General features: G+C 43.8%; 1 protein-coding gene across 1 annotated transcript; it reads left to right on the top strand.

The window, feature by feature from the left end:
- Window positions 1-9,295: 9,295 nt before the first annotated feature.
- Window positions 9,296-19,416, top strand: GCSAM (germinal center associated signaling and motility). The gene is made up of 6 exons (XM_032406194.1): window positions 9,296-9,364; window positions 12,640-12,708; window positions 15,344-15,388; window positions 16,441-16,487; window positions 18,171-18,199; window positions 19,099-19,416. The coding sequence occupies exons 1-6, from the start codon at window positions 9,336-9,338 to the stop codon at window positions 19,414-19,416; spliced, it is 537 nt and encodes a 178-aa protein (XP_032262085.1). The 5' UTR covers window positions 9,296-9,335.
- Window positions 19,417-26,975: the final 7,559 nt, after the last annotated feature.

Here is a 26,975-nt window from a genome sequence, read left to right as displayed (position 1 = left end):
GCAGGCCCCAGGGGCTTCTCAGACTCGGACCCGCGGTTTAAATCATGCCACCACCACTTTGGGAAAGATGACTGACTCACACTCACTTACCCACTTGACGTCCTTCCTCTGCCTCAGCAATAATGACCAGGAGGTATTTCCTGTGGGAATGAAAATTGACCGTCTAGTACATCCTGTTCAGGGTTACAAGTCTAAAGCTCTTCTGCATTTGTTTTTCTTTCCCCCTCCCTACTTTTCTACTAGGAATGGCGGACCACACTGTTTTGAAGACTGATGCACATATGGGCACGGCTGTCAAGAGTCGCCTCCTGTTTTTGAAACACATTTCCCTGCATCAAAAGGAAGCGACATCAAGCTGGATCCCATAGGGATGATCTTGGTGCCACAAGGAAAGATGTCTGGACCTTGCAACCATTCCATCTAAAATATATTTTTTGGAACATTTTCTTGATTTAAAATCTCTTTTATGGTAAATATCTAAAACATCTCAGAAAAATCATAGAGGAAGTTTTCATTTTAGAGCCAGGAAATAAGCTTGGGCCACCTAGGATAGTTTGCATAGTGCTCTTAGAACACAAATGGTTTGATTCACTTTATGAAAAATAAAACACTATTAAAATGTAGTTCAAATGTTGATCTTAAACCAAGTATTGATTTTTGTCATTCATTGCACTTCACCCATCTTGGAACCACTCAGTGAATAAAATAGTAAAGAATGGAAACTGATTTACACTTAAACAATGTAACTCAGTCCTAAATGAAACTTCCAGTGTCCGACCATTTTGTTCATCATCTCATTACAACAATGAGCCCAATGCCTGGCACATCATTTTTTTTTTTTTTTTTTTTTTGAGAGAGAGACAGAGGGAAAAAGAGGGGGAGAGAGGGGGGGGGGGGGGGGGCAGGGAGAGAGAGAGGGAATCCCAAGCAGGCTCCACACTCAGCATGGAGCCCAACATGGGGCTTGATCTCACAACCCTGAGATTATGACCTGAGCCAAAATGAAAAGTCAGATGCTCAACCAACTGGGCCACCCAGGTGCCCCTGGCACATCATTTTTTAAAATAGTCTTAACCAGGGGCGCCTGGGTGGCTCAGTCGGTTAAGCATCCAACTCTTGATTTCGGCTCAGGTCATGATCTCATGGTTATGGGATCAAGCCCTGCATTGGGCTCCATGCTCAGCAGGGAGTCTGCTTAAGATTTTTCTACTCTCTCTCTCCCTCTGCCCCTCCCCCTGCTCTCTCTCTCTCTCTCTCTCAAATAAATAGATAAATCTTTTTTAAAAAACAGTCTTAACCAGTTAAGAGTTATTGCATGCTTTCCGTATGCACGCTTTCCATAGTGTCTAACAAACACTGAGCACTTACGGACTGCCTTAATCTTCACAAGCATATAAGGCAGGTATTATTATTTCCAATTTACAAATGTGTAAACTGAAAGACTGTGAATAATTTGCCAAATATCTCACAACTAGTAATAGGCAGAACAGAGATTTGGAAACAAGCCTGTGATTAGCTATTATACCCTATGTCTCTCCAGTATGGTAAGTCCTAAATAAATATCTGAAAAATTAATAAAAATTTAAATATATGTCTTCAGGACCACGCTTCCACCTGGGGGTTGGAAATCTGAATATTAAATTTTGTCTTCTACAAGTAGTGGTAGGCACATTTTCAGAAGCCAGGTATAGAGACTCCATTCACAAAACGTCCTTGCGGAGAAAACAATTTGGTTTGTTGATGTTGGGAAAGTCAAATCAAACTACCATCACCTCTCTCCAAAACTGAGCTCAACCAGTTTTTATTCTAATGATAATTGACTAGCAGCTGTTTTAGTGTTTGAGGGAACCCCATTAACGAGTACCCTTTTTCTCCTGAGTGCTAATGAAAATTAAAACAAAGGTTTGAGGCAGTTAGAGACTAAACCACCCACACACCCCCACACACACACCCACTCATGCACACGCCTTTATTAGTAACTGAACTGACATAAAGAACTTGGTTGCCTTCTGACCCCCAGAATTGGATGTATTGACCACTGTAGGCATTTATCATTAAGTTTACTGCATAGCTGAGAACAATAAACAATGCAAGATTTGTAAAGTCAAATTCAGTCTTAAAAGAAATCAGGAAGAAAGGGGTGACAAAGAATGCCCAGATTCTGCTTCCAAATTCATCAATAAGCCACTCCACCTCGGCAGAATGAGTGAGTTGGTGACAAGCCATGAGGGTTGGGGTAATGGAGAGTAAAGCCCTCAATCCCGAACAAGACACCAGGTGGGGAAAAAGTTCTCCACCATAGCTTGTCACTTACAGCGAGCTCAGTATGCACCAGACTCTCTTCCGAGTGTTTTGCCCTCATTAGCTCAGGCAGTCATCACAGGAACTTTAGGAAGTGGGTACTATCATTGCCTCATTTTACAGAGGAAATAATGGGATTTAGGGAATTCAGATAAATTACTCGAAATCACAGCTAGATGTAATGACACCGGTTTTCAAATCCTTTAAGCACATTCAGTATAATTTGTGAAGTAAATTCCCTAGACTTCATTTTGGAAATCTAAAGCACCGGAGAAGAGGATACACTCCACAAATATTAGTCATGGTCAATTTTTGGCCAGGTTTGTGTTCTGGAGTGTAATCATTTTCACATGGGGAAAGAACCCTGAACAAGGTACTGAGATATGAAGTAATTCCAGCGCCAGGCATGGTATATACCCACCCATCAGCAGGATCTGGGTGATTGTTGCCCAGGACTCTTCCCTCATCTGAAATAATGTAATGCGCTGACTTCGACCTGAGGAGGACGCTTAGAGCTCACTTACACTTGACTCTACAGCGGAAACCCCTTTATTTGCTTACAAAGCCCAGAATGTCTGCTTTTAAAATTTTTAGATAAAAGGCTTTCCTTGATCCTTTAATTCTTGGATTTCTTTTTAATTTAGCTTTTAACTTTTATGGTGCTTAAGCCCAGCTTGTAATTTTCCCCCCAGATTCTTAATCATGTATGTTCTATGTTAATCTCACTAATGAGAAACCAGAAACATTGCAAATGAAGGAATATTCTTCCCAAGGGTCCTTCATGGCTCAAACAGTGACAGGGAAGTGCTATACTCTCCACCTGCCATTAGATTTGTAAGAGCCCTCTCAGTGAGCTGAACAAATCCCCATCTTGTTGCCAAATAGTCCTCTTACCATTAAAAATAACCCTCTGTGTTGTTATGATTCCTGGAAAGTCAGCAGAGCTATATGTGAACATCCCTCCACCAGAAAGCAAAATCCCAGGCCCAAAGTTCACTTAGGGAGGTACTGAAACTCTGCTATTACCTCCTGTTTCAAACCAAGTACACATTAGTGAGGAATATCAGCAATGAATAGCCAGAGTTTCAAACACATAACTAACTCTCTGCACCACAAAGTAAACAGTTGGAAAATTACCCTCAGGAATACCTCTCAATAATATCACTCCATGAAGTCTTTACCCTCTCCGTAAGACCTTTGGGAAGGAAGCAGAATAGGGAAAACTTAGCTAAGCTATTAGATTCCTGACTCTACAAGAACTCTTAAATAAACCAGTTCTTTTCCTACCATAAAATGATCCATAAGGATTTTCCTTTCACATAAATATCTCTCCCAGCTCCCTTCACTAGCCACAAGAGTCTACAAAGGAGTAAGCTAGAGCCAGATTTATCCCATCCAGTTCTTTGAGACCGAAGAAGCTCGAAGAATCACTCTTATCTGAAAGGCCTCTAACCTGCCTTAGCAGCTGAAGCCAGCCAGGTGTTTGAAAAGCGACATAAGAATTGGGAAGCATAACACACTCCAAACATGAAAGTATGTTTCAGTCTTTCCAGACATATTGGAGTGTTACAGACCAGAGTTCAAAGCTAAGTTCATCTTTCCACAAGTACTTACTGAATAGGGCAATGAATAGACAGAAAGCGTCCACACTTCTTTTGAACTCAGATTCTAGCTCTCTTTCTTATTAAGGGGTGTCCTTGAGCAAGTCACTTGGCTTGTATGAGGCTGGGTGTCCTCATCTCTAAAATAGAGGAAATAGTCTTTATCCCATAGAATTCTTGCATGAGGGATGCCTGGGTGTCTCAGCCGGTCAAGTGTCTGCCTTCGGCTCAGGTCATGATCCCGGGGTCCTGGGATTGAACCCCACATCGGGCTCCCTGCTCAGCAGGGAGTCTGCTTCTCCCTCTGCCTGCCTGTATCTCTCTCTCTCTCTCTCTGACAAATAAATAAAATCTTAAAAAAAAAAAAGAATTCTTGCATGAACAAATGAGAAATTATATCTAAAACATTTAAACAGTGCATGGATTATAGGAAGTTCTCAACAAGTAGTTATTTTGATATTAGCCTATCATCTTGAGATAGAGGAAAACAGTGTTTGCATTTGTCATCAAGTGTCTGCAGTAATGCCAAAGGATAAGGATAGGAAAGTAAATTTGAAGATTTCAACTCAAACTTCCACTGATTTCACCATCAGCTGTTTACAAAGATCCAGGCTCCTATTTCCACTTCAATGCCTATAGTTTCTCATGTATTAGGCACTGGGGTCAGCACTGAGGAGGATAAAAAGGCGGGTCTGATTCAAAAATTTGTTATTTTGGCTTCTTTTTGTGGGGATGAGTGCTGCTATACTTCCATTTGTGAAGTGGAGGTAGATTATTTAGTCCAGAGTCATTTTCACAGCAATAAATGTGTGTATTTTCTATCCATGTCCTGCTCTTCCCTGCTACATCACACAATCACAGGAAATTTTCATGATGGGTAGCTAACGCTTCTACTCAGCTCAGCTTCTCCATCTAGTGGCCCGAGTAGAAGTGCAGCTTGAAGGTTAAGGAGTGATCCCCAGCAATGGCATATTGATTTCCAACCCTCACCCCTGAGGCACTGACCCTTTGGCTTTGCTCAACATTGGAACTAATTAAGCCACCCATGGGACAGTGTCCGGGCTGTTTGCTCAAACTGTTCCACCCAGAGTCTGGGATATCTTAATTCATACTGATGAGGAGTCAGCAATAGTCCTACTCACTGGCTAAATGTCTTTGGCCATTTTGTTTTCTCCATAATACTGAAAAATTATGGCTCCCTTCTGCTGACCTCTAGGTCGGGTGAAAGGTACAGACGCCATTGAGGAGAGGGACTTTTAGATTGAATTGAAAATTTTTTTCGTTTTTTCCTGAAGGTAATGGGGAAGAGAAAGGTTAGTTATAACAATGTGTCAAGACTACTTCATTTTCTCTCTCTCTCTCTTTCTCTCTCTCTCTCTCTCTATCTCTCACACACACACACCACTTTCTTCATACACAGAATGACAGACCATTGGCTGTTACCCCAGATTTCTTACACACAGAAAAGAATGCTTTAGATAACTTCGAAGACATTCCCTAAAATGTATTGCAGTTGGTCAGCCTGGGAAAGAAAGTGGTTTTGACAGAGAAGAATGAGAGAAACAGATTAGTGCAGCCCTAGATTTCTTAGACCTGTATTCAGTGGACCCCCCCCCCCTAATTTTCAATATAGGCTTTGTTAAGAATTTTCTTTCTTACTTCACTGCTTCACTTAATTTGCTGAGGAAAGGGTTTCCTGAATTTTAGATATTCCCCAGGTAAGAAAATCTGCCACCCTAACATCTTTCCTAGAGTTAATTACCCGAGGGATTAATGAAAACATTGGATGGTGGTACTGTTGGAGAAATATAATGAAAAAATCTCCTGCCATCCCAGAAAAATCTTCCCATAAAAGTAGAAGAAAATAAAGTTTTATTATTTAATAAGCATTGAACCAGAATGCGCAGCAAGCCACAAGTGATTCACTACGGAGATTGTAAAGACCATGGAATTGTGCCCTTTTATATAACCAAGCAGATACAATCCATTGCATGCATTCTTTCAAGATAAACAGTGACTAGTCCTCAAATAAGAGGATTTGGCTGCACCACTTGCCACACACAACTCATCCTAAATTCATTTGGTAACATATTTGCTAACTGTCCTTAAAAGAGAACACTTCCTCTTTTTTCCATGGAAGTAGCTTGCAATTTGGAGTCCCCAGGCCAGCTGAATTTCTGCAGCTATTCCCCAGGGGTTGGGGGACTGGGAGGTTGGGCACGATCTTCCTTGATGATTACGTTTCAAAGAGAAAGCTCCCAGATCCTGAAGGAAACATTCCTGGGTTGCTTATTCAACCTTTACAACATTTACTTGCCCTTCAAAGATAGAAAGAACTTACAAGTTCTCTAATGGAAAAGCTTTAAGAAAAGAGCGGAGAGAAAGTCCCCACCCTCATTTTCAGCAGAGAGAATTAAACTTCTTATCTTTTAAATTTGTATTTGCCCTTAGAGTACTAAAATGTTAGAAATACTCATGTATTTTGCTTTGAGCCTCCAGTGCTCCTAGACTGGCTTTGCCCTGCTTTCCCTACAGTTCCTCCTCACGTCAGAATGTTTTCTCCTCCTCTGCAGGGACTGTTGTCTCTCGGCCGGTTGGTAGTGAAGCCCTCCTGGAAATGCTCCACATGGACAGACTGAAGCCTGGGGAGCAGCTAACAAGGGTGGCTGCAGACCTAGTACCCTCCCCATGCTGCTCCTCACTGCGGCAAGTGTGACTTCTGCATTACTCAAGGACAAGCCAGAAAGTAGCTTGCATTTTGTCTTATCTCATTTCAAGGAACCCCATGAGGGCAAGCCTCTATCTGCTTTGCTCCACGTTGAACCCGCAGTGCCCAGCGTATAGTAGGAGTTCAACATATACTTGTTAAAGAAATAAAGAAACGAATGAGTGATCAAACTGGAACCAGCCATCAAATATAAGAATAATACCAAAAATCGATGGTTCCCTGTCCCCAAGTTCATTTCTTTGTTTTTTTAACCTCTTTTTTTTTCCACTGAGACATAATTTACATAGTAAAATGCACCCTTTTTGGTAGACAGCTATTTAGATTATGAGACACGCATGCAGTCATGTTGCTACCACCACAAGATACAAAAGAACAGAAAAATTCCCTCCTGCCCCTTGAAGGTCAATCCCTCCCCCACCCCCTGCTCCTGGCCACTGCTGATATATTTTCTGTCCCCACCATTTTGCCTTGAGCTGAATGTCATAAAAGGTGGACTTTAAGTCTGGCTTCTTTCACTTTGCGTGATGCATTTGAGATTCATCTGTGTTGTTGCATGAATTTGTAGTCCACTCCTTTTTATTATCTGTCAGTCTTGGAGGGATGCGACAGTTTGTCTAGCTGGTCACCCCTTGAAAATCATTTGGGTTATTTCCAGGGTTTGAGGAGCAATTCTGAGTAAAGCAGCTATTGCCTGCACGTTCCTAGAGATCTTATGTTTTATTTCACTTGGGATTGCTAAATTGTATGATGAGGCTGTGCTTACCTTTATAGGAAACTACCATGCTGGTTTTCAAAGAGGCTGAACCAGTTTGCATTCCCATCGGCGATGCGTGCGGCAAGCCCTGCATTCGCCACCAGCGCTGGGTGTCATCAGTTTTTCTGTTGTTTTCAACGTTAGCCATTCCAATAGGTGTAAATAAGACAACCACAGACCCACAATGGCTTTACTTAGGCTAAGTCACCAAATGGGTGCTTAATACCTAACTAAGTGCAATTTCAATCTCCTCCAGAAATGTAAGTCTTAACTGGTGAGTCGGGAATTTTCTGATCAACATCAGTGATCCTCTTCATCCTGGAAAAGAAGAGGAGGTAATCCACCTAATAAGACCCCCTGTCCATCGTCCCTCTAAAGGAAAGTGACTTTGACTGGAACAATTCTTTCTTTTATTTTGCTAATAACTTTCCTGCCCCACTCTCCTATAAAAACCTTCCATTTTGTACAACATCTCTCTACTTGCTGGATGGGATGCTGCCCAAGTCCTGAGTCTCTTATAAAGCCAATTAAGTCTTCAAAATCACTTGATTGACCTGTTTTTTAGCAAATGTGTATAAAGGTATTGCACTGTGGTTTGATTTACATTTCCCTAATGACTATGGTATTGGACATTTTTTCACGTTTGTATTTACCGTCTATATATTTTCTCTGTTGAAATGTCTGTTCAAATATTTTGGCCATTTTGTTATTGGCTGTTTGTTTTCGTAGTGAGTTTTGAGAGTTCTTTATATAATCTGGATAAAATCTTTTTATCAGATATATGCTTTGTTAATAATTTCTATTGGTCATTGGGTTAACTTGTTTTAACCTTTTTTGGGTTTTTTTTGTTTTGTTTTGTTTTGTTTTTTGTTTTTAAAGATTTTATTTATTTTTAATTATTTGACACAAACAGAGTGATAGTGAGAGAGAGCACAAGCAGGGGGAGCAGGAGAGGGAGAAGCAGGCTCTCTGATGAGCAGGGAGCCCGATGCAGGGCTCGATCCCAGGACCCTGGGATCATGACCTGAGCCGAAGGCAGCCACTTAACCGACTGAGCCACCCAGGCGCCCCTAACCTTTTTTTGCTTTAAAACAAAATTCCCCCTCTGACTTTTCCAAGACTACGAAGTGGTTTAATAAATTTAGGAATCTGAAGTGAAAAACTCCATGGCCTGTCTGTAATTGCAGATGGGGCTTCCCCAGAAGCTCAACGCTCTCCTTGACCAATGGCTTCTGGTTAAGGCCAGTAGCCTGGTTCCCTCAGGAGTTGGGAAGGAAACATTTTCCTCTATTCTGGCTGTCCTAAGAATTAAATTGACATGAAACAAATTAACAGGAGAGAAACAAAAGCTTAATAACATGTCTATCTCTTGTATGTAAGGGAGAGACTCAGGGAAACTAAGCAATTCCCCCAAAGGGCTGAAGGCATCACCTTAAAAACCACCTTCAGTTAAAGACAAAAGATGTTGGGGATGGAGGGTCCGTTGTGGGAGGAAAAGGCACAGTAAACAAGGGTCATGCTGTTATGCAGATTTAATTGCCTTCTGCATTAGTAACAGTTTCTAGAGACTTAGAGCTCCCTCTTCCTGATACCTTTACACATGGAGATTTTCCTTGTCAATGCAAAAGTCTCTTACTTTTCTACTTGATTTTCAGAGCCTGTTTTATATCTGAAGTTTCTTTAAAGTAACCAACTTAAAATAATATGCCAAAGAGGCATATCTCTGAGTGGCAAAATTTGCTCCCGTTTACGGGCTCTGACATTTTAGGAAGTTGTGCGTGCGTGCACCTCAGACTCTCCTCCCCCTGGGGTCCTCCTTCCGCCGCAGGGAGGTACTCTTCTCCTTTCAGCTCTCTGGCACTGGTGGCCAGAGCAACACACAGTAAGTCAGGAGCTGCCCCCTTTAGAGCAGCAGGCCGGCTGAGGGGAAGTCATCAGGAGAACTGAGAGAATGGGGAACTCTCTGCTGAGGGAAAACAGGTGAGTCCAGACTCCCCAGGGGAAAGCAGGGGACGTGGGACAGAGCCATCAAGAAAAAAAAGAGGTCTTTGGGCAAGGGGAGGGAACAGGGTAAAGAACTGAAAAAAATTAAGTGCCTACTGATGGTCAGACACTAAGTTCAACTCCTTATAGGGCTGGCCTCCTCCCCAGAATCAGAGTGAGCAAGCAGCTGGTGGAGAGCCCCCAAAAGGCAGAAGGACTTTATCAAGGGAGGTCAATGCAGTAAACCATGACTTCAAGAAATGGAACAATTTTCTGCGGGCTGGCTGGGGATGGGGCGGGAGGACAGTCTCCTGAGTTCTGAATGCCTGCAAGGAGCTCAAAGACACCACTACTCTTTTAATTACTATTTTAGTTCAAAATAAATAGCAAGCTCCCAGTGGCAGGAGTGAGGTCTCACCCGGTGCACATTCCCTGCAATGGGTAAGCAGAGGTCATTAAAATCGGTCAAGAATTTGGCTTACTTTTTCTAGACCTCAGTTTCCTAATTTTAAGAGGAAATAATAATACAATACCTAGGGGCGCCTGGGTGGCTCAGTCGTTAAGCGTCTGCCTTCGGCTCAGGTCATGGTCCCAGGGTCCTGGGATCGAGCACCACATCGGGCTCCCTGCTCTGCGGGAAGCCTGCTTCTCCCTCTCCCACTCCCCTTGCTTGTGTTTCCTCTCTCTCTGTGTCTCTCTCTCTGTCAAATAAATAAATAAAATCTAAAAATAAAAAAATAAAAAAAAATAATACAATACCTACCTTGGAAGTTTCTAGTGCGTGCGATGCTAGCACAGTGCCTTACACACAGTAAGGTTCAATAATAATAAGATATTATTTTGGGGGACCATCATCTTCATTAACATCAAAGCAGTCATTGTAAAAATTAGTACCACCCAATACAAAGAGAATCCCTAGTGAGGTGGTCTAGGGAGAATGAACTCACTGGGACAAGGAAAGGGGAAGATTTTTAAGGATTACGTTTGGCATCCCGAGTCTCAGTTCCTGCCACTGGGAGCTAAGACACGGGACTCAAAATGCTACCTGCCAAAAAGAGGCTTGGCGAACCCATGGGATGTGTCCTGCCCCTCCCTGAAACCCAGTGTTTTCTGAAACTCCTCCCTGGTTCCTCAGGCCTTGAGCCATCTGCAGCTCAGCCGTGTTATCAGCTTAAAAATCCCTATTCTCATATCTATGTGTGAGTTCCTCAAATGTAGAGACTGTTTCTTAATCATGTTTGAATTCCTGTTTCTTAGCATTATTTCTGACAAATAGTAGGCACTCAAAAAGAGTTTGATGAATGATTGGAAACGTGAAGAAATCACTGTCTTGAGAAGAAAAATAAAACAAAATACAGATATAATGTGACTGAGAAAGTCATGATTGATGTGACATTTGTAGTTTTTTGGGTTTTTTTTTAGAATTTTGGTGTGAGGGTGAAGGATTAGGACTTTAATACACGTTAGTTGTAGAAACAGTGAAAAATACATGAAGTATAAAGAAAATAAGATGGTAAATCACAGTTATAACTGTTGACAACATTAGATACACCTTCCTTATTTTAATGTCTGTATTTACCAGTCATTTGTCTTTCTTTGTCTGTGAAGAGCCAGTAATGTCTTTTGCCTATTTTTTGTTTTGGATTTTGGTCTACTTTGTTTTACTGATAGTACAAGCTATTCTCAGTTTGAAGAAATCAGCGCTTTCTCATATTACAAAAAATATTTTTTCTAGTCTGTATATCTTGTGCCCTGCAAACTTTTTATGTTTTGTTTACTGTTTCTTAAACTTAATTGAATTAAATCTAGAAAGCTCTTAGGTTTCTACCAATTTATGCTTAAAATTTTCCCCATCTTAAGATAAGACACATCCACAGTATCATTTTTTTGTTGTTTTATTGCTTTATATGTAGCCCCATATATTCACTATATGGTGTCAAATACGCATACACACACACACCCCCCACCCACCCACACACACATATATATATATATTTTTTTTTTAAATAGTTGATCAGTTGGCTCAGCATCTTCATTTCCAAGCTGATTTAAAATGTTTCCCTTAGTATAATTTTCAAAGGCTTTTATTTCCTGGGATCTGATTTTCAACTTCACCCCTACCTCCCGTTTATCATCCAGTCAGCACAGCCCCACCATGGTTCTCCAGATCAGATTTGTCACAAAAGCCATGCAGATCCACCCCCCCCCACACACACACAATGAGCAGTGTGTCACCTAGTCCTCTACAAGAGGAGCTCAGAGTCTTACTGATTGGTGGTCCTCGGACAAGTTGCCTAACATCTTTGGCCTCAGTTTTCTCATTGGTAAAAAATAGAATCATAACATTTATCTCATGGATTTATTCTGAGATTAAATGAAATATAACATATAAAATGTATGTGTTATATACATTTAGTAAGTGGAGTGTGTGTGTGTGTGTGTGTGGAGAGAGAGAGAAGATGAGAGAAAGTAATAAGCATATAGTAAGTAGTACTTAAGTTTTTTTTTAAGATTTTATTTATTTATTTGATAGAGAGACAGAGAGAGCGAGCACAAGTAGGCAGAGTGGCAGGCAGAGGGAGAGAGGAGAAGCAGGCTCCCCGCCCAGCAGAGAGCCCGATGCGGGGCTCGATCCCAGGACCCCAGGATCATGACTGAGCCAAAGGCAGACGTCCAACCAACTGAGCCACCCAGGCGCCCCAGTAGTAGTTAATTTTTAGTTTCTTTTTCTCTATACTCTCAAATCCCCACAAGTGAAAAAAAAATGGTTATACAGAAACCCAACCCACACAAGGAACAGATTTATTTTCTTTCTTTAATCCTTTCTTCTCCTCTTATCCCATGTTCTCTGCCTTGGTGCTGTGAAAGCTGATGACTTACCTGAGACAGGCCAGTACCCTTCCCCATCCCCGTGCACCATCCCGAAGACTGCGCCAAGCGGATAGGCCTCTCCATATGCTGATAGTCTCATGGTCATCATGAGCAATCCCGGCCGCATGGGAACAAATGATTTAGGACCGGTGGTGTGTGGAGTTTGTCGGAGAATGTCGGTGGGTGGGCTGTTGCCACGGCAATGAGGAAGCGTCAGATAAAATGTTGCCATGTATGTTAAAGAGAAGCTGTGAACAGATCTGAGGGGAAAAGGCGGAAGCCGAGGTGATGCCTGGGTGACACACAAATGGCAGAAATGACAAAAGTTGGAAAAATTGGGAATCGAGGAGGGAAGCGCGGAAAGGAAGAACTTAGCTCATTCTTGATATGTTGGGTTTTAGGTGGCAGCAGAACACTCAAGAAATACCCTGGACTCTGAAAAACCAAAGCTTCGAACAGAGAACATCCAGGTGAGAATAAATCCAACAAACCTTCTCCCAGCCTTTGCCCATGAAGAGTAAAGTCTGCTGCCTCTGTTCATTTAGCTCAAGTACCTTTGTGCTCAAGCTCCATCCTGACCATTCCATTTTAAACTCTTTAAGTTTCTATTGCTGAGGTGATTACATCTCCCCCATGATCGTTAAAAGGTTTGTGGAGAGAGACACTTGCAATTACCCTGATGCTGTTAGACCAAGATTTCCTCATGAACCCTTTCTGACCAGTCCTTTTGAGTGCCAGGGAATCACTCAAATATGGAACTAGGGTCTCAGGGTCCAAGAATTCCAAAGAGTAGCAAAGCCAGTTGTTCTGTGGCCTATAGAGTTATCTGCCCTTTTCCCATGGTTTCAGGAGAAGCTCTTGAAAGAATATTGATTAAATTAAAAAGCAACCACTGAGCCAAAGCTTGTATTCGGAGCTGGACACCCAAAGATCCCCCAACAGGGATCTGTACTGTATCACTGGGGATATGTCTGGATGGTATTTTTACAGTACATGTCTTCAGGGCAAGCTAAGGATCATCTATTTGGGGGATATCCCTGGACATGTGTTAAAGCATATACTCCAAATAATGAACCAGACCAGAAGGGTCATGGGCATTATAACAAGGGAGAGACTGGGTAGACTAGGGGACCAGGGAAGCTTTATATAAGAGACAGGAACCTGGAATTGCTGGCACAGAGTGTGGTGTCCCAGAGATGCATCTGGTCTCCTGCAGAACCTACCCCAAACCAAAACATCCATGCTGAAATGCAAGAATACACGACAGAAAAATTGAGTGGGGGAAATAACAAGCTTGAAAATAGCTTTTGCCCATATTTAACTTTATGTGACCCTTACAACTCCATGAGGTAAGCAGTGTAAGCATCTTCATTTTACGACAAAGAAACCATGGCTCAAGTTTTCCAAAGATCCTGGTGCCGTCAGTAACTCAAAATCGGCTGTCTTTTCTCATCACCCAAATCTTCTCAGGGAACCCAGTTTCTTAGCACTGGTGAGGTTCAGTGGTTTCCTTCTGGCGTTTCTTCAGCCACAGAAACGGGAGATAGAAACAACGGCTGAAAGTCGCACAAAGAGGGGCCATGCCTTTCAGCCCTCAAACTCTGGGGGTACAGGGACCCCCAGTTGCTGTCAGAACTGCCATGCTGGCGCCCACAGCGTCTCCTCCAGCACCCTTTGCAAGGGAACTGCCTGGGAAGCTCACTTTGGGGGGATATGTCTAGATAGTATTTTTACAGACCCTTTTAACATAGTGTTACTGGGACATGCAGGGCTTTCACATTCAACTACCTAGGTAGCTGACTATGACTCAAGTTCAGAAAGATGCCCAGCATGATAGACGTCAGCCTGGATGTCTGACTGCAGAACGATCTGCCTGCCTTAAAAGAGATCCCAAGTCCTGTTAATTTACCTGTCCCTTGGGTCAAGGAGGCAGATTTGATGACCTGAGCCAGTTAGAGTTACTCTGTTCTTGGCTACTCGTTCATTTATCAAATATTTATTGAAAATAGATTTACCAGCCACTCTGGCACATGCTGGTGATCTATGCCGGCGATGAACAAAATAAATCTATACAGTCCCTGACTTTATGAATCTCTAGTGTAGGATGTAAACAAATGAACTGTTAAATAACAAAATTCAACCAAGTAAATGGGAAGATCTACTTGTCTTTATTAAATGATTCACGAATCAGCAACACCCCACCTAGTAAGTAGAGAGGATCTCGAAGGAGTTATATATAGAAGGAGGGTGGAGAAAAGAAAGTAATTAGCAGAAGAAAAAGATAATTCCAGGTGAGGCTACTACTTTCTAAGGGGAAAAGCAAGGTGTCTTATCATGCAGATTATCTCACCTTTTTGTGGGGATGGAGAAGGCCACGTAACAGACTCAATGGCACAAATTGAAGAATTCCCGGCTGATGGGTTAAGACTACATTGATGGAGGAGGTTGAAACTGCAATTCAATTATGTTTTAAGCACCAGTTTGGGAACTCAGTCCAAGTGAGACCATTTTGAGCCAGTGTTGTTTTGGGGTTTTTTTCAACCCAACAATTATAATGTGGTATACATTTATAATTATAGTATAAATAGGAGAAATTCAGAGTACAGTAGAATTCACTATAAATATTGCTTAACCTGTACCAGAAAGAAATTTCTAAAATGTCCACACACTGATACCGTGATTTCCTGGAGATGACTCTTGTGTGTCCTTCATCACAAGAGGCCAAGTAAATCATTGAAATCAGGGATGAGCAAGCTCTTCTAGGTGACTTGGACACATCTATCATGCTAGAATGACTCCTTCCTCCCAGGATATGAACTGCCCCTTTGGAAATATGGAGATGATGCTTATCAACAGCAGAAAGTTCCTTCCCCGTTTAGGAGTTGATAAGCATCGTCTTCATATTTCCAAAGGGGCAGTTCATGTTCTGGGAGGAAGGAATCATTCTAGCATGATAGATGTGTCCAAGTCGTCTAGAATAAAAACTGTGTTGGGGGTTGGGAGAGGAAAAAAGGGTTTTTCACAGAACTGGCAAAGAGAAGGAGTCACCCTAATCAAGCTGCAGAAACCAACATGGTGACTTGTGTCATCTCATGGTTATTTTAGGTGCTGGGACTGCTATGTTGCCGAAGGGTGTTTCTGCCTTCCGTGGTGAGTGGAGAATTGTTTTCAAGAGTTATTTCCCTGAGTGTGGTTTCAATGTGGTATTTACTGTAAATCACCTGTAACTGCCCACTGTCTATGGCCACAGGGGAAGCCTGTGACTCCCCAGACTCAGTCATCTGAGAGTCAGTCAGGGAAGTGACAATTAGAGCCTGGTGAGAAACAGGAACAATAGTCTTGATGGTGCTCCTCGAACCAGAAAGCCTCAGAAGCAAGGCTGAAAGTGGCTACAGTAGAGAGAAAGACCACTCCTCACACTGTAAGTGCTAGACTCCATGTGTGGAAGCACACGTTTCTGGCCCTTGCACACGTTTCTGGCCCTTGCACAGAAAATTCACAGCCAGGGTGATCATATAAGTCATCTGACACCCTGGGAAGGCATTGAGAGTGAAAGGCATGCTACAAATAATTTGGGGTCCCTAAGTGACTGATAAGGACATTACCCAGACTCCCTAAGCCAAGCGGGACATATGGTCATGCTGCTTGGCACACATGTCATTGTCTCCTGAGATGATAATGAGCTTCCATTATATTTAGACTGTATTCCTCTGGGGGACTCGGCTCTACTGAGTAGTTACCCCTGGTGCTCACATGGGCCATGTTTGCTTGCTTGCTTGCTTGGAGATCAGAGATCAGCCTTGGGGTTGGAATTGGAAATAACCTTGGCTCCTTATGTCACATGATATAAAAGAAATTGCTATTTTGTTAGAAAAAAAATCCCCAAATATTTACCGATGTCATCACCATAGTTCTCCATTTATAAATCAATTCTACCTCAACCCATAGAAAAGGGAGAAGGGAGGAGAGAGAGAGAGACACACACACATACACACACACACACACACACACAAAGGTGGAGATTTCTACTTGGTCTTATCATTCATTTTTCCTTTTATCTATCTTCGTTCTCCTCCACGCTAAAGGAGGTATAACTTTAACAAATGAAAGAGTTAAAGATAAGGTTTTAGAGTCCAGTGTCATTTCCTTTGAGAATTTCTGAATATTGAAACCACCAATTTTCCTTCCTTTTCTTTTTTCAGGAAAAAAGTACGCATTTGTAAAGCAAAGCCAGATTCCTCAAAGGAGAGTAAGTCATTGCTTTCTCATCTTTTCTACTTTGGATAGACTTACATTTCCACACCGCCCCTTCTCTGTGCTTCCCAAGCTCCTTGGGCGTCGTCCTTCCAGTGTAATACTTACGTGTGGATCTGTGTCACTCGTTCAGTTGCTTGTGTCTCCCTCCACGAGACTGTGAGCTCATCGAAGCAGGAAGTGGCTACTGATCTCCGTATCCCTCCGTAAGGCCTGGAGGCCAGATGGGTGAACTGGGAACAATAACTGGAAAGGTGGAGGGTCACAGAGAGCAACGAGGAGGGGCGGGGCCTTGTAGGCAAGCTTAGGATTGGAGTTTTTGTCTTGAGAACTGCAAAACTATTGAGGGGCTTTAAACAAGGGGCTGGTATGATGCCCTTTGCATGAAAAGACACCGCCTGGGTTGCTGTGCAGAGAACACATTGCACTAGCACCTGGCAAGAGTGGATGCTGGAAGATCACTTAGGGGGTGAGGCAATGGTCTTTGGAGACAGGAGAGGACTGCAGCTAAGGAGAAGAAATTCGAGAAGGAGAGGGTGGTGAATAGCATCACATGCAAGAAAGAGAGAAAGGAAGTATAGGCCTGAGCACAGGCCACTGTATTTCTAAAGAAGAAAAGTGATGGAGTTTTGCCTCTGCCTTCCTGGGTTTAAAGAGCAGAGCCTAATTCATTCAGTCTGAGTCTTGCAAACTAGCTCCGTAAAGTGTATGCATGAATAATACGACCCTCCCACCCCGAGCGTCAACCCAGGGAATGGTGGGGCCCAGGAAACCCCAATCGCCATCAGAGCAAAACAAGGCAGAGATAAGACCTCTAATGCTAAAACTCACAGATGTTCCTCACAGTGATAATCAGGGATGTCCTAGATGGCCATGGGAATTTATGGAGATGTGAGAATCTGGGATGTCAGTCCTGAGGGAAGGTAAATCCAAATATAATAAATAAGATGGGCTGCAGGGGCACACCCACCTCCTGTGTAGGAAGGCATCCTGCGGCTTCCGTGTGAAAGCTCACGTTGGCTTATTGAGCCCGTGTGTTTGCGAGGGGGTAGCGAGTGCGTCCGTTTGCCTCTTTGCTGAGTGGCCATAGCCAGTTGCTTTTAAATAAACTGGCTTTTGAAAATCTGGCCAGCTTTTGTGTGTATCTGCTAGCAAATTCAAGAATGGGAATGCTCAATTTAAGAATTTCCTTCCGTCAAGCTTTTCCTGAGCACCAGCCCCCCACTACTATCATCCCCTGTCACCTGCAGTAGACACGACAGTCCTCTTTTTCATCGTGGATCCTCAGGGGCCTTTGTCTGCCTCCTATGCTAACCTGTGAGCCCCTTGAGGACAGGAACTGTTTCTGATTTTTCTTTGTCTCCACAGTGCCTGGTACAAGGTAGATATGCAATGAATTTTGTATGAGGGAGGGAGGGGTGGGGGGGAGAGAGGGAATTGTGATTTCCTTTCCAAAACCCCACCGAATATGTCTCCCTCCACTCAGCCCCAAACAGCTCTGCTGTTTTTTTAGATGGTCCTGTCATTCCCCAGGGGTGTGTCGCAGGTCAGGATAGCCTGATGGACCACTGTTTGGCTCTCTGACTGCTTATGTCCCAGTGTCCACCCCTCCCCCCCACTCCCCATCCTCTCTCAAATCTCTCCATGACCTGAAATTGATTGTGTTTTCTTTCTCCAGATAAAGGAAAGTCATCTGCTCCCATGCAGGTAATACAAACACCTCTGAACCCTTTTCTGAGAAGCCAGTAGCGATGCAGATGCCCCAGATGGCAGAAGTTGGCCTCCAAGACCCCTTCAAACCTTGATATGAAAGAAAGACTTTAGATGCCAGTGCTTGTCAGCCCAGGGCCCTTACAGAGCCTGGCGGCAGCAGCGTGACCCACCTCTGTTGTACATCTTACTGAAAGGGGCTAATATATATGGAGCCCTTTGTTGATGCCAGGCAGTGTGCTGAGAGCTTTGCCTGGAGGGTCTCATGTCACTGTTATGGCGACCCTATAAGACTGGCACTATTATTTCCCCTGTTGTACAAATGAGAAAACGGAGAGGCTAAGTGATATTCTTCCCAAGCCAGACGCTGACAAGAAGTCAGGCGCATGATTCAAAACCAAGCCTCAGTCCCAGATCCAAGGTTCTCCCTCTTGTACTTTGCTGCTTTGCTTTTTATCTCTTGAGATTCCACTGCCTGGGAGCTTCTTTTGAGTGGTTTCCCTTTTTAATAATGCAAAAATCTCTAGAATGAGTGGTTAAATATCATAAGCTGTCATGCCAAGGTGGCCTCAGATTGTTCTCTTATATAAAAATGTGCTGCCCTCAGGGTCTGAGACTTGGGAATTATATATATGACTTGGGATAGTCAGGGGTCACTCTGGAACATGGGGCAGAGAAGGCATGCCTGGGTAGGCTGAATACTCCGGACAACATGAGCTGTCTGGATGCCTGGGCTAGTGGTTGGGGTGGGGGCAGCCATTAGGAAAACAGCCAGGGGGTGGAGGAGAGATGGTCATGGAAGACAGATTTTGGCCAGGGTTGGGTCTGTGTTGAGCCTGGAGTATATAAACGGAAAGGCAAGAGGCTCATTCTTGATAAGGTTCTTCTTTGACCAGCAGGACAATGCTGATCAGAGCTCCTCGGAGGATCTCTGCTACACCCTCATTAATCATGGCGTCCTTGGGAGAAGGCCATCAGGGATCTCCGGTGAGGGGTGCTATGAGAATGTTTCCCCTAAGACCAAGACATCCAGGAAGTCCTTGGGAGAAACCGAGACTTCATACACACTTCTCCGGGTGCCTTCCTCCCCAAGGCATTTGTCTTCCCCAGAAGATGAATATGAACTTGTAGTCCCTAGTAAAATCTCCTTCCACTCCCTGCAACAGCCACATCTACCTCTGCTACCGTTGAAGACTCAGGTTTCCTATTTATAATGAAATAGTTGGACCAGCACTTGTCTAATACCAGTAAATAAAAACCGGGGGTGTGGGGCTCTAGTTGAAGCAGGTGTGAGGTCTAGAGCCCTTCAGGCTTACCCCCCTCCACACACAACAGCCCTTGCTACAGGGGTCTCTGCAGAATCTGGTTTGCCAACCACAGGGCCTCTTAGATCCAGCTCAATATTCATCATTCAAAGACCAACCACCTATCCCGAACACCACTCTTTGAGAACGGAGTGGCCATCTTTGATTCCAAATGGCTTTGGAAAAAGACCACTTAGCTCAGTGGAGGGAGGGGCTTCTTGGTCCCCTATAGCTATGAGCATCACAAAGGGTCTGCTCCTCTGTCCAGATTCTTCTCCATAAAATGTCCACATGATTGTCTCCTGGAGTCACAAGGAAGCTTTATCCATCGTACTAAGTGTGCCAAGGGGTTCCACTGGTTCCACACATGTTTGAAGGCCCAACCCCTCACTCCAAGCCTTCCAGGTGGCAACCTGTGTGTTCCTCTCACCCTGTGCCACTTAGCCGTGTCCTTTGCATCGTGTCCTTTGACTTGTTGACCCTTGTGGTTTTGTTGGTTATGTGAGATGAATCAGTAAGTTCTACATCAGGTTTTTATATAATTTTTAATATAATTTTAGTCCATATTTTTTAACCTCATATTTCTCCCTAGAAATCTTAACAAGAAAATCACAGCATTAGAGAATGGTAGAGTAGAAAGACCTATGGAGACACTCTGATCCCATTATCCTTTTTGCTCAGAGAGAAGTAACGCAATGTACATTGCAAGTTAGTGACAGAACTTTATCCAGAGCCTGATTTCCTGGTTTCCAATTCAGCACTTTTCCAACATACTACCTAGAAGAGCCTCTACTCAACTGTGTGGTGTGTGTGTGTGGATGAACTAATACGTCATGTATAAAATATGAAAAAAAGTCCATATGAGAAAAATAACACACACACATCCCCCTTCTCTAATGAGCCTATCTCTGTATGTTCTGATTATTTTTCCTACTTTTTTCTTCATTATTCCTAGAATTCCATCTATCCCCTAAAACAGAGGTCAGCAAACTGTGACCTGCAGGCCAAATCTGACCGTCTTTTTTTTATATATAAATAAAACATTATTGAAACATAGCCATGCTTATTTGTTTATACTGTATACAAGTTCATCCTGTCTATGGCTTCTCAGCCACAGAAGAGTTGAGTAGTTGTGACACACACTGACGGTCCTGCAAAGCCAAAAATATTTATTTTTTTGCCCTCTTCAGAAAAAAAAATCTGTAGACCCCAGGCCTAAACGATGATACTTGGGAGATAAACTTAACAGAAATGTGTTTGGGTATTGTAACTCATAAGAGCTGGTACCAATAAACTGGCATGAAAATATTAAACCACAAATGATATGAGTGAGACCAAGAACAATTAGCAAATTAGACTATTTCTATATTCACAGCTGTGTTCTCAACTTCCTGTTTTTTTTTTTTAACCCATGGCCATTGCCTTAATTTTAGGGGTGTTAAAATAGTAAAGGTTTGTTGACAAAGTAGTACATAAAATTATGTGTTTAGTTACTGTTTTGTCCCCCAAAGTAACTAAAGTTTAATAACTGTTATTTAAAATGCACTAAATGCCAGGGAGGAGAAATCCAGTGACATGAGGTTGGACATGTCAACACACATTTGCTGAGACTTCAGGCAGGCAGTGGTCTTCAGCTAAGAGCCAGTCACATCTGGGTATCTTGTCCTCTGCTAACTTCCCATTTTCAGCCATGGAACCCTATGGAACCCTAACCTTGACCTTTGGCTGGGATTCACTTGGGGGGAAAGAGTGTGGACACTAGAGTCAGATAATCAATGATTCAGATCCTGGCTCTATCCCTTCCTCCCTCTGTGACCTTGAGCATGTAACTTGAAGGTTCAGCTTTATCACCCATAAGGAGGAGGGTTGCATCTAATGTATGTAATTCATTTACCGCAGATCTTGAATAAATGATATTAAAGAGCAAAGAGGACAAAAACCTTCATGACGTATGGAGAAAAACATGTGTGGATGTGCTTGATGATCAGGGTCATCCAGTGATCTTCCACTGGGTTAGAAATGGAATCGCTGGTTTTATACTGGAATTTGTCATTTGGACATTGGACCATTGCTAAAGTTGACTGGTTTAAATATCTTCAGTACAATATAAGTTATATTAGTTTGAGTCTTCTCCTGTGAAAGTATTACTTGTCCCAAATAGTATATGCCTCTTACCAGCAATATATTAAGTATAAACACTTCGCCAATGAGATTTGTTCTTATAACGAAATTCAGAGGGATGATGGAAGGGAATGATTTTTGAGCAGGAGAGCCCTTCGGGAGTGCTTTGTCTGTATATAATGCTAATCCTCTTTTCCAGAGATTTCAGGATTTTGATGAAAGCCATGTAACCCTCTTCACAGAAAATACACATTCACACACACACACACACACACAATATTTTATACAATTTCACGTCGTCGGGGATGTCACCCGTCAATGAAAGAATTTCTGTATTCTTGATAAGAAACGGAGGCTGAGGATTTAAACTGCTCCTCAGATCACAGATATCATCAGGGAACTCCCCTCCCCCACGCTCTCCTTACACCTGTACTCGGCCAGTTCACGGAGGCAGGCTTTGTGGTTTCCGTTTTACGTTCATAGTAGCATCTATAAATAATCCTTTAGCCTGTGAATAAATTCTTATTCAGAACAGAAGAGAGGTGCAAGAAAAGGGCAAAGCTAGGTCAGGACAGTCTACCGTTGATAACAAATAAATTCAAATACTGACATTTTTAGGACAACCTTGGGTGACAGGTGCTTGGAATATTCTCAGGAATGGAATGGAAACGCATAGGTAGAACAGGACAGATGAGTCCCTGGGATACCACAGGAGCCTTCAGACAAAAGGAGATGCCATTTACATGTATCTGACTCTGTCCTTTTTCCAGCCTCTTGTGTTCAGAAGGCATCTTGAAAGTCACTGGATCTGAGCATACCTCAGTTTTGCCAGCTGTTGAATGGGTCAGTGTAAGTTCTTCCCACTTTCCTACAGAGGGTGCTTTTGCAAGGCCCTCGGGGGAGCCCTGGGTGGTCATTATCATCCCAGAGAGTCTTCTACAGTCTGATGGTGACACCTCTTAACTCATCCCTTCCCCTCTCACCACCTGTGAGAGCACACTCTTTGTGGATTCAGTCAAGCCTGAACTGAACATGACCTTAGAGAGCCTGCCAAAGTCAGAGGCCACCGACGGTCTGAGGTTGCCTAGCGGGCTGGACATTGCTCCCCAAGACTGCGGAACTCCGGGCTCATCCATTCACCTCTCCAGACGTCGCTTTCCTAAGTATAAGATGAGGGGACTGCCTGTGGACACCACCGCCAGCAACGCAGGGACAATGTGAAGGGGCGGATTGTAAGGCAAGGCAACCATAATGGGGAGCAGGGGAGGGAAGACTTACAGAGATTTCTCTCAGGTTTCTCAGCACTGATGAGACTCTGAACGGGGCAGGGATCCATGCAGAGCCCACAGCTAAAAGGGAAAAGAGGGGCAGCTGGATGGCTCAGTCGGTTAAGCATCCGACTCTTGCTATCAGCTCAGCTCTTGATCTCAGGGTTATGAGATCGAGCCCCACGTTGGGCTCCACGCTGGGCATGGAGCCTACTTAAAAATAAAAATAAATGAATGAATGAGAACATGAACCTCAACCTAATCAGACACAAACATGTGTAAAGGAAAGCAAATCTGTTTATTCCAATCCCACCCCTGCTTCAGGTTCAGCTGTGTTGTCCTTAGGCAAGGCCTTCTCCAATTAAACGACACTGACCGCTCTCTTCTCTGACTACCCACCACCCGAAGTCTGTCTCTATGTTCACACCAGGCTGTTTTGTCTTGCTGTTTCCTATCTGGTCTGTGCAGAGCCTCATTGCCTAACGAGACCAGCAGCTTCTTTTCTTATCATTGTCCTCCTCTTCACTGATATCTCCTGGAGTCTTCTGCAAAACACCTCAAAATACTTAATTCACAAAGTTCAGTTCTTCCCACAGCACTGGAGCCAAGTCAAACCTATGGAAAGTCTTCTGTATGACTTGGTAGTTGCGTCTCAGTGCTTTCCAAAGGAGAAGGGAAAAGCCCACTGTCCTGGCCCTTCCTTCCAGCCCCGGCCCTTCAGACACCTGGGCCCGCCAGGAGAGCGCCTTGGAAGGAAGTGGAGGGGAGAGGGGGCCCCTCCCTGCTCTCCCTGCAACAGAGGAGGACCTAGCTCACTCCAGCCCCTCCAGCTCAGTCTTATTCAGGAGGGGAAACTGCCCTCCGGGAAATGAAAAATCAGTTCCAGCACCATTCACTGCAAGAAAATGCCAGCCCCGGGGCGCCTGGGTGGCTCAGTCATTAAGCGTCTGCCTTCGGCTCAGGTCATGATCCCAGGAACCTGGGATCGAGCCCCGCGTCTGGCTCCCTGCTCAGCGGGAAGCCTGCTTCTCCCTCTCCCACTCCCCCTGCTTGTGTTACCTCTCTGACTGTCTCTCTCTATCAAATAAATAAATAAAATCTTTAAAAAAAAGAAAAAAAAAGAAAATGCCAGCCCCATCATGCCCCGGAGACGCAACACCTGTCAAACAAACCTGACTGACCACGCCCGCGCCAAGAATAATTTATTGTGAATAGTTTTAAATCCTTCCCCATGAAAGTTATTCATTACATTCTCAAAAGTACACACACGCTACGGTTTACATTTGACATGTAAAAAATAAAGAGCAAGAAGGGTAACGCACCTATTTGGCTAGTTTGAGGAACTGGCCTCAAAATGAGACAGCAGGTTACAATAAACGTACCCTCCAGTTAAATAAGAAAACAAGTTCACATTATCCAGAGTCCTGGATCACAAGAAGACCAGGGCAGATCCAGCCCGAGACTCACAGCTGGACACCTCCCCGTGCACGGCAGCCCCTCACACTGACGTCCACCCACGGCCCATTAACTGAGATCCCAGGGCTAAGAATCTCTCGTGATAGGACCACAACACTCTCTCTTGGAACATTCCCAGCAAAACAATTTTCCCAACGAAACAAATCCTCTGCTTCCTCATGCTAGGCAATTCTATGTCCGTAGATGATCAATACAGTCGCTGACATTCCCCCCGGCCTGCTAACAAATTGGCATTAAGCCTCCAACAGGTTATTTCAAACAGAGAGTGGTTCTTCCTGTTTCGAATCCTCTTCAATAAGATACACAATCAGTGTGTGAAGACACTGAGTTTTAGAGGAAGCCTAGCCACATGGGACAATAAAAAGCCATGGACCAGCGTGCACAGGGTAAGCAGCCTTAACGGTCCTCTGACGGAAGTCTGAGAAACTGTTAAGTGCAAAAACCATCCCAAACAGCAGTTGTGTTCAAAACTCAAAACACACAGGGACCCACGTTTCCAAAAGCGGTGTTCAGGAGTCACCGGCGCAATGAGGAGACGTGAAATAAGAAACACACGTCTTATTCTGTAGCTACGCATGACCCAGTAATACTGGATGATGTGCCTGAGGCTGGTGTAGGCAGCTACAGGTCATGGAATTAGCCACAGAACTTTGCTGCTTTGGTCTGGTAAAGTGCCTTCCTCACAGTCTTGCTAAGAGTTACATCAAATACCACGACGGGAGTGGGAGGAGGACTTCAGCGAGTGATTGGCTCAGTTGTCCCTCACCTCATGCCTGCCCACTCTTTCCACCAGCACAGGTTGACGGGATCCCGCCTGAAACGTCACCTTTGCACTAAAGAGTTCACGTGTGGGTGGAGGCAACTCGAGCTCCAAGAATAGCAGTGACCCCGCACTGCAAGGCCCACCCACCTACCCCATCACCCCAGCTCCATCAGGCTTCCTGCCTTTGCCAAGAGTAGACCCCACGGGGCTAGTTCACAGGGGCTGTTCTGCTGGACACAGAGCCCAGACTTCATAAATGCTGAATCAGGAGAAGCCTCCCCCCCACCCCCAAGTCACCGCCAGGCCTTCCATGGTAATTCGCAGAATCTTCTCTGGAAAACAAAGTGAATTCTCTCATCCCCAAACTCAGTGGAGCTCTGCCTTCACATACACACTGACATCCTCCCCTTCATTCTGAAAAGAGAATACAGGCAAACGGAAGTCACTAATTTTTTAAAATCATGATTATTTTAAAGATTTATGCTTTCATTTTATTTCATTGGATTTGAATATAAACTCTTCTGTAAAATTGAAATGCTTGTAAATTCCTAACAGAGGAAGTTTTCTTTTCAGTCAACACACACACCCACCCACCCACCCCCACACCCACACCTCAAATAACACAATGCTCATTTGTTTTGGCATAATTCATGATAAATAACATTTTGATGAGGCCTGTTGGGTGCTGAGGACATTTAAATATTCAGTCCTTCTTCATAATCTCACTACTGACCTCTAAATTTTCAGTTTGTTAAAACGTCTACAGTAGCTTGTGAGAAGGTCTGCTGATGGAAATGGTGTGGACCTGGAGTGACCGAGGAGGAGATGTCTGTGCAAGGACCTGGGGACACCACACAGACAGCCCACGTGCTACCACAGGGTCCTCGCGATTGACGTTATGGGCTGGATAATTCTCTGTCGCAGAGAGCTGTCCTGTGCATTGTACGATGCGCAGAAGCATCCCTGCCCTCCACCCACGAGACGCTAGTATCTCACGTACACACCCAGTCTTGACAACTACAAATGTCTCCAGACATCACCAAATACCCCCGGGGGTGTGGTGGGGCCGCAGAATCGCGCCCACATGAGAATTAGTGCTCCTTGGCTAAACGTTCCTGGAGTTTCTGGAAAATCTATAAAACAACTCAAATGATTTTCCTTGATACCAAGCAGTCCTTTCAAGGACGGAACTCACACATCGGCCCCTCTGCCAGCAACCAGCTCATCGGTTTACCACAAAAATGTGCAAACAAGATTCACCGTTCTCACTGCCTACAGGTTTTTCCTCTTTTCTCTCACATAAATCTGGTCTTTGCCTTTGTTTCTCATTTAGTCTACTAGCTGACTCCTTCCCCTGTGAGAAAACAGTACAAAATAACGAACTCAGGTCAAGATGTCTAAAGTAACTCAGACTGCCATTTTACATTTGTAAAACAGATTTCCCCTCCTCATCCCCGGGGCCCCCAAACATCCAAAAGGTGAAGTAGCCCAAAAACCGGGGAAGGGGGGAGGTGAGAGCTATTACAACAATTCCCTGACCCTCGAGGGCACCATGCCACGTGAAATCAGTCAGACAGAGAAAGACAAATGTTGCGTGAGCTCACATGTGGACTCTAGAAAAAACAAACTCATAGAAAAAGAGAACAGACTGGTTGTGGGGCAGGGGGTGGGGGGCTTGGGTGAAGGTGGTCAAAAGGCACAAACTTCCAGTTATAAAATATGTAAGTTCCGTGGATGTGACGTACAACACAAGGGCTGGAGTTACCATTGCTGTATGGTGCATTTGAAAGTTGCTAAGAGAGGCAATCCTGAAAGTTCTCATTACATGGAGAAAAGAATTT

This window comes from Phoca vitulina, unplaced genomic scaffold, assembly GCF_004348235.1.
Source record: "Phoca vitulina isolate PV1807 unplaced genomic scaffold, GSC_HSeal_1.0 scaffold8, whole genome shotgun sequence".
Taxonomy (NCBI): domain Eukaryota; kingdom Metazoa; phylum Chordata; class Mammalia; order Carnivora; family Phocidae; genus Phoca; species Phoca vitulina.
This window is presented reverse-complemented; position numbering and strand designations above follow the sequence as displayed.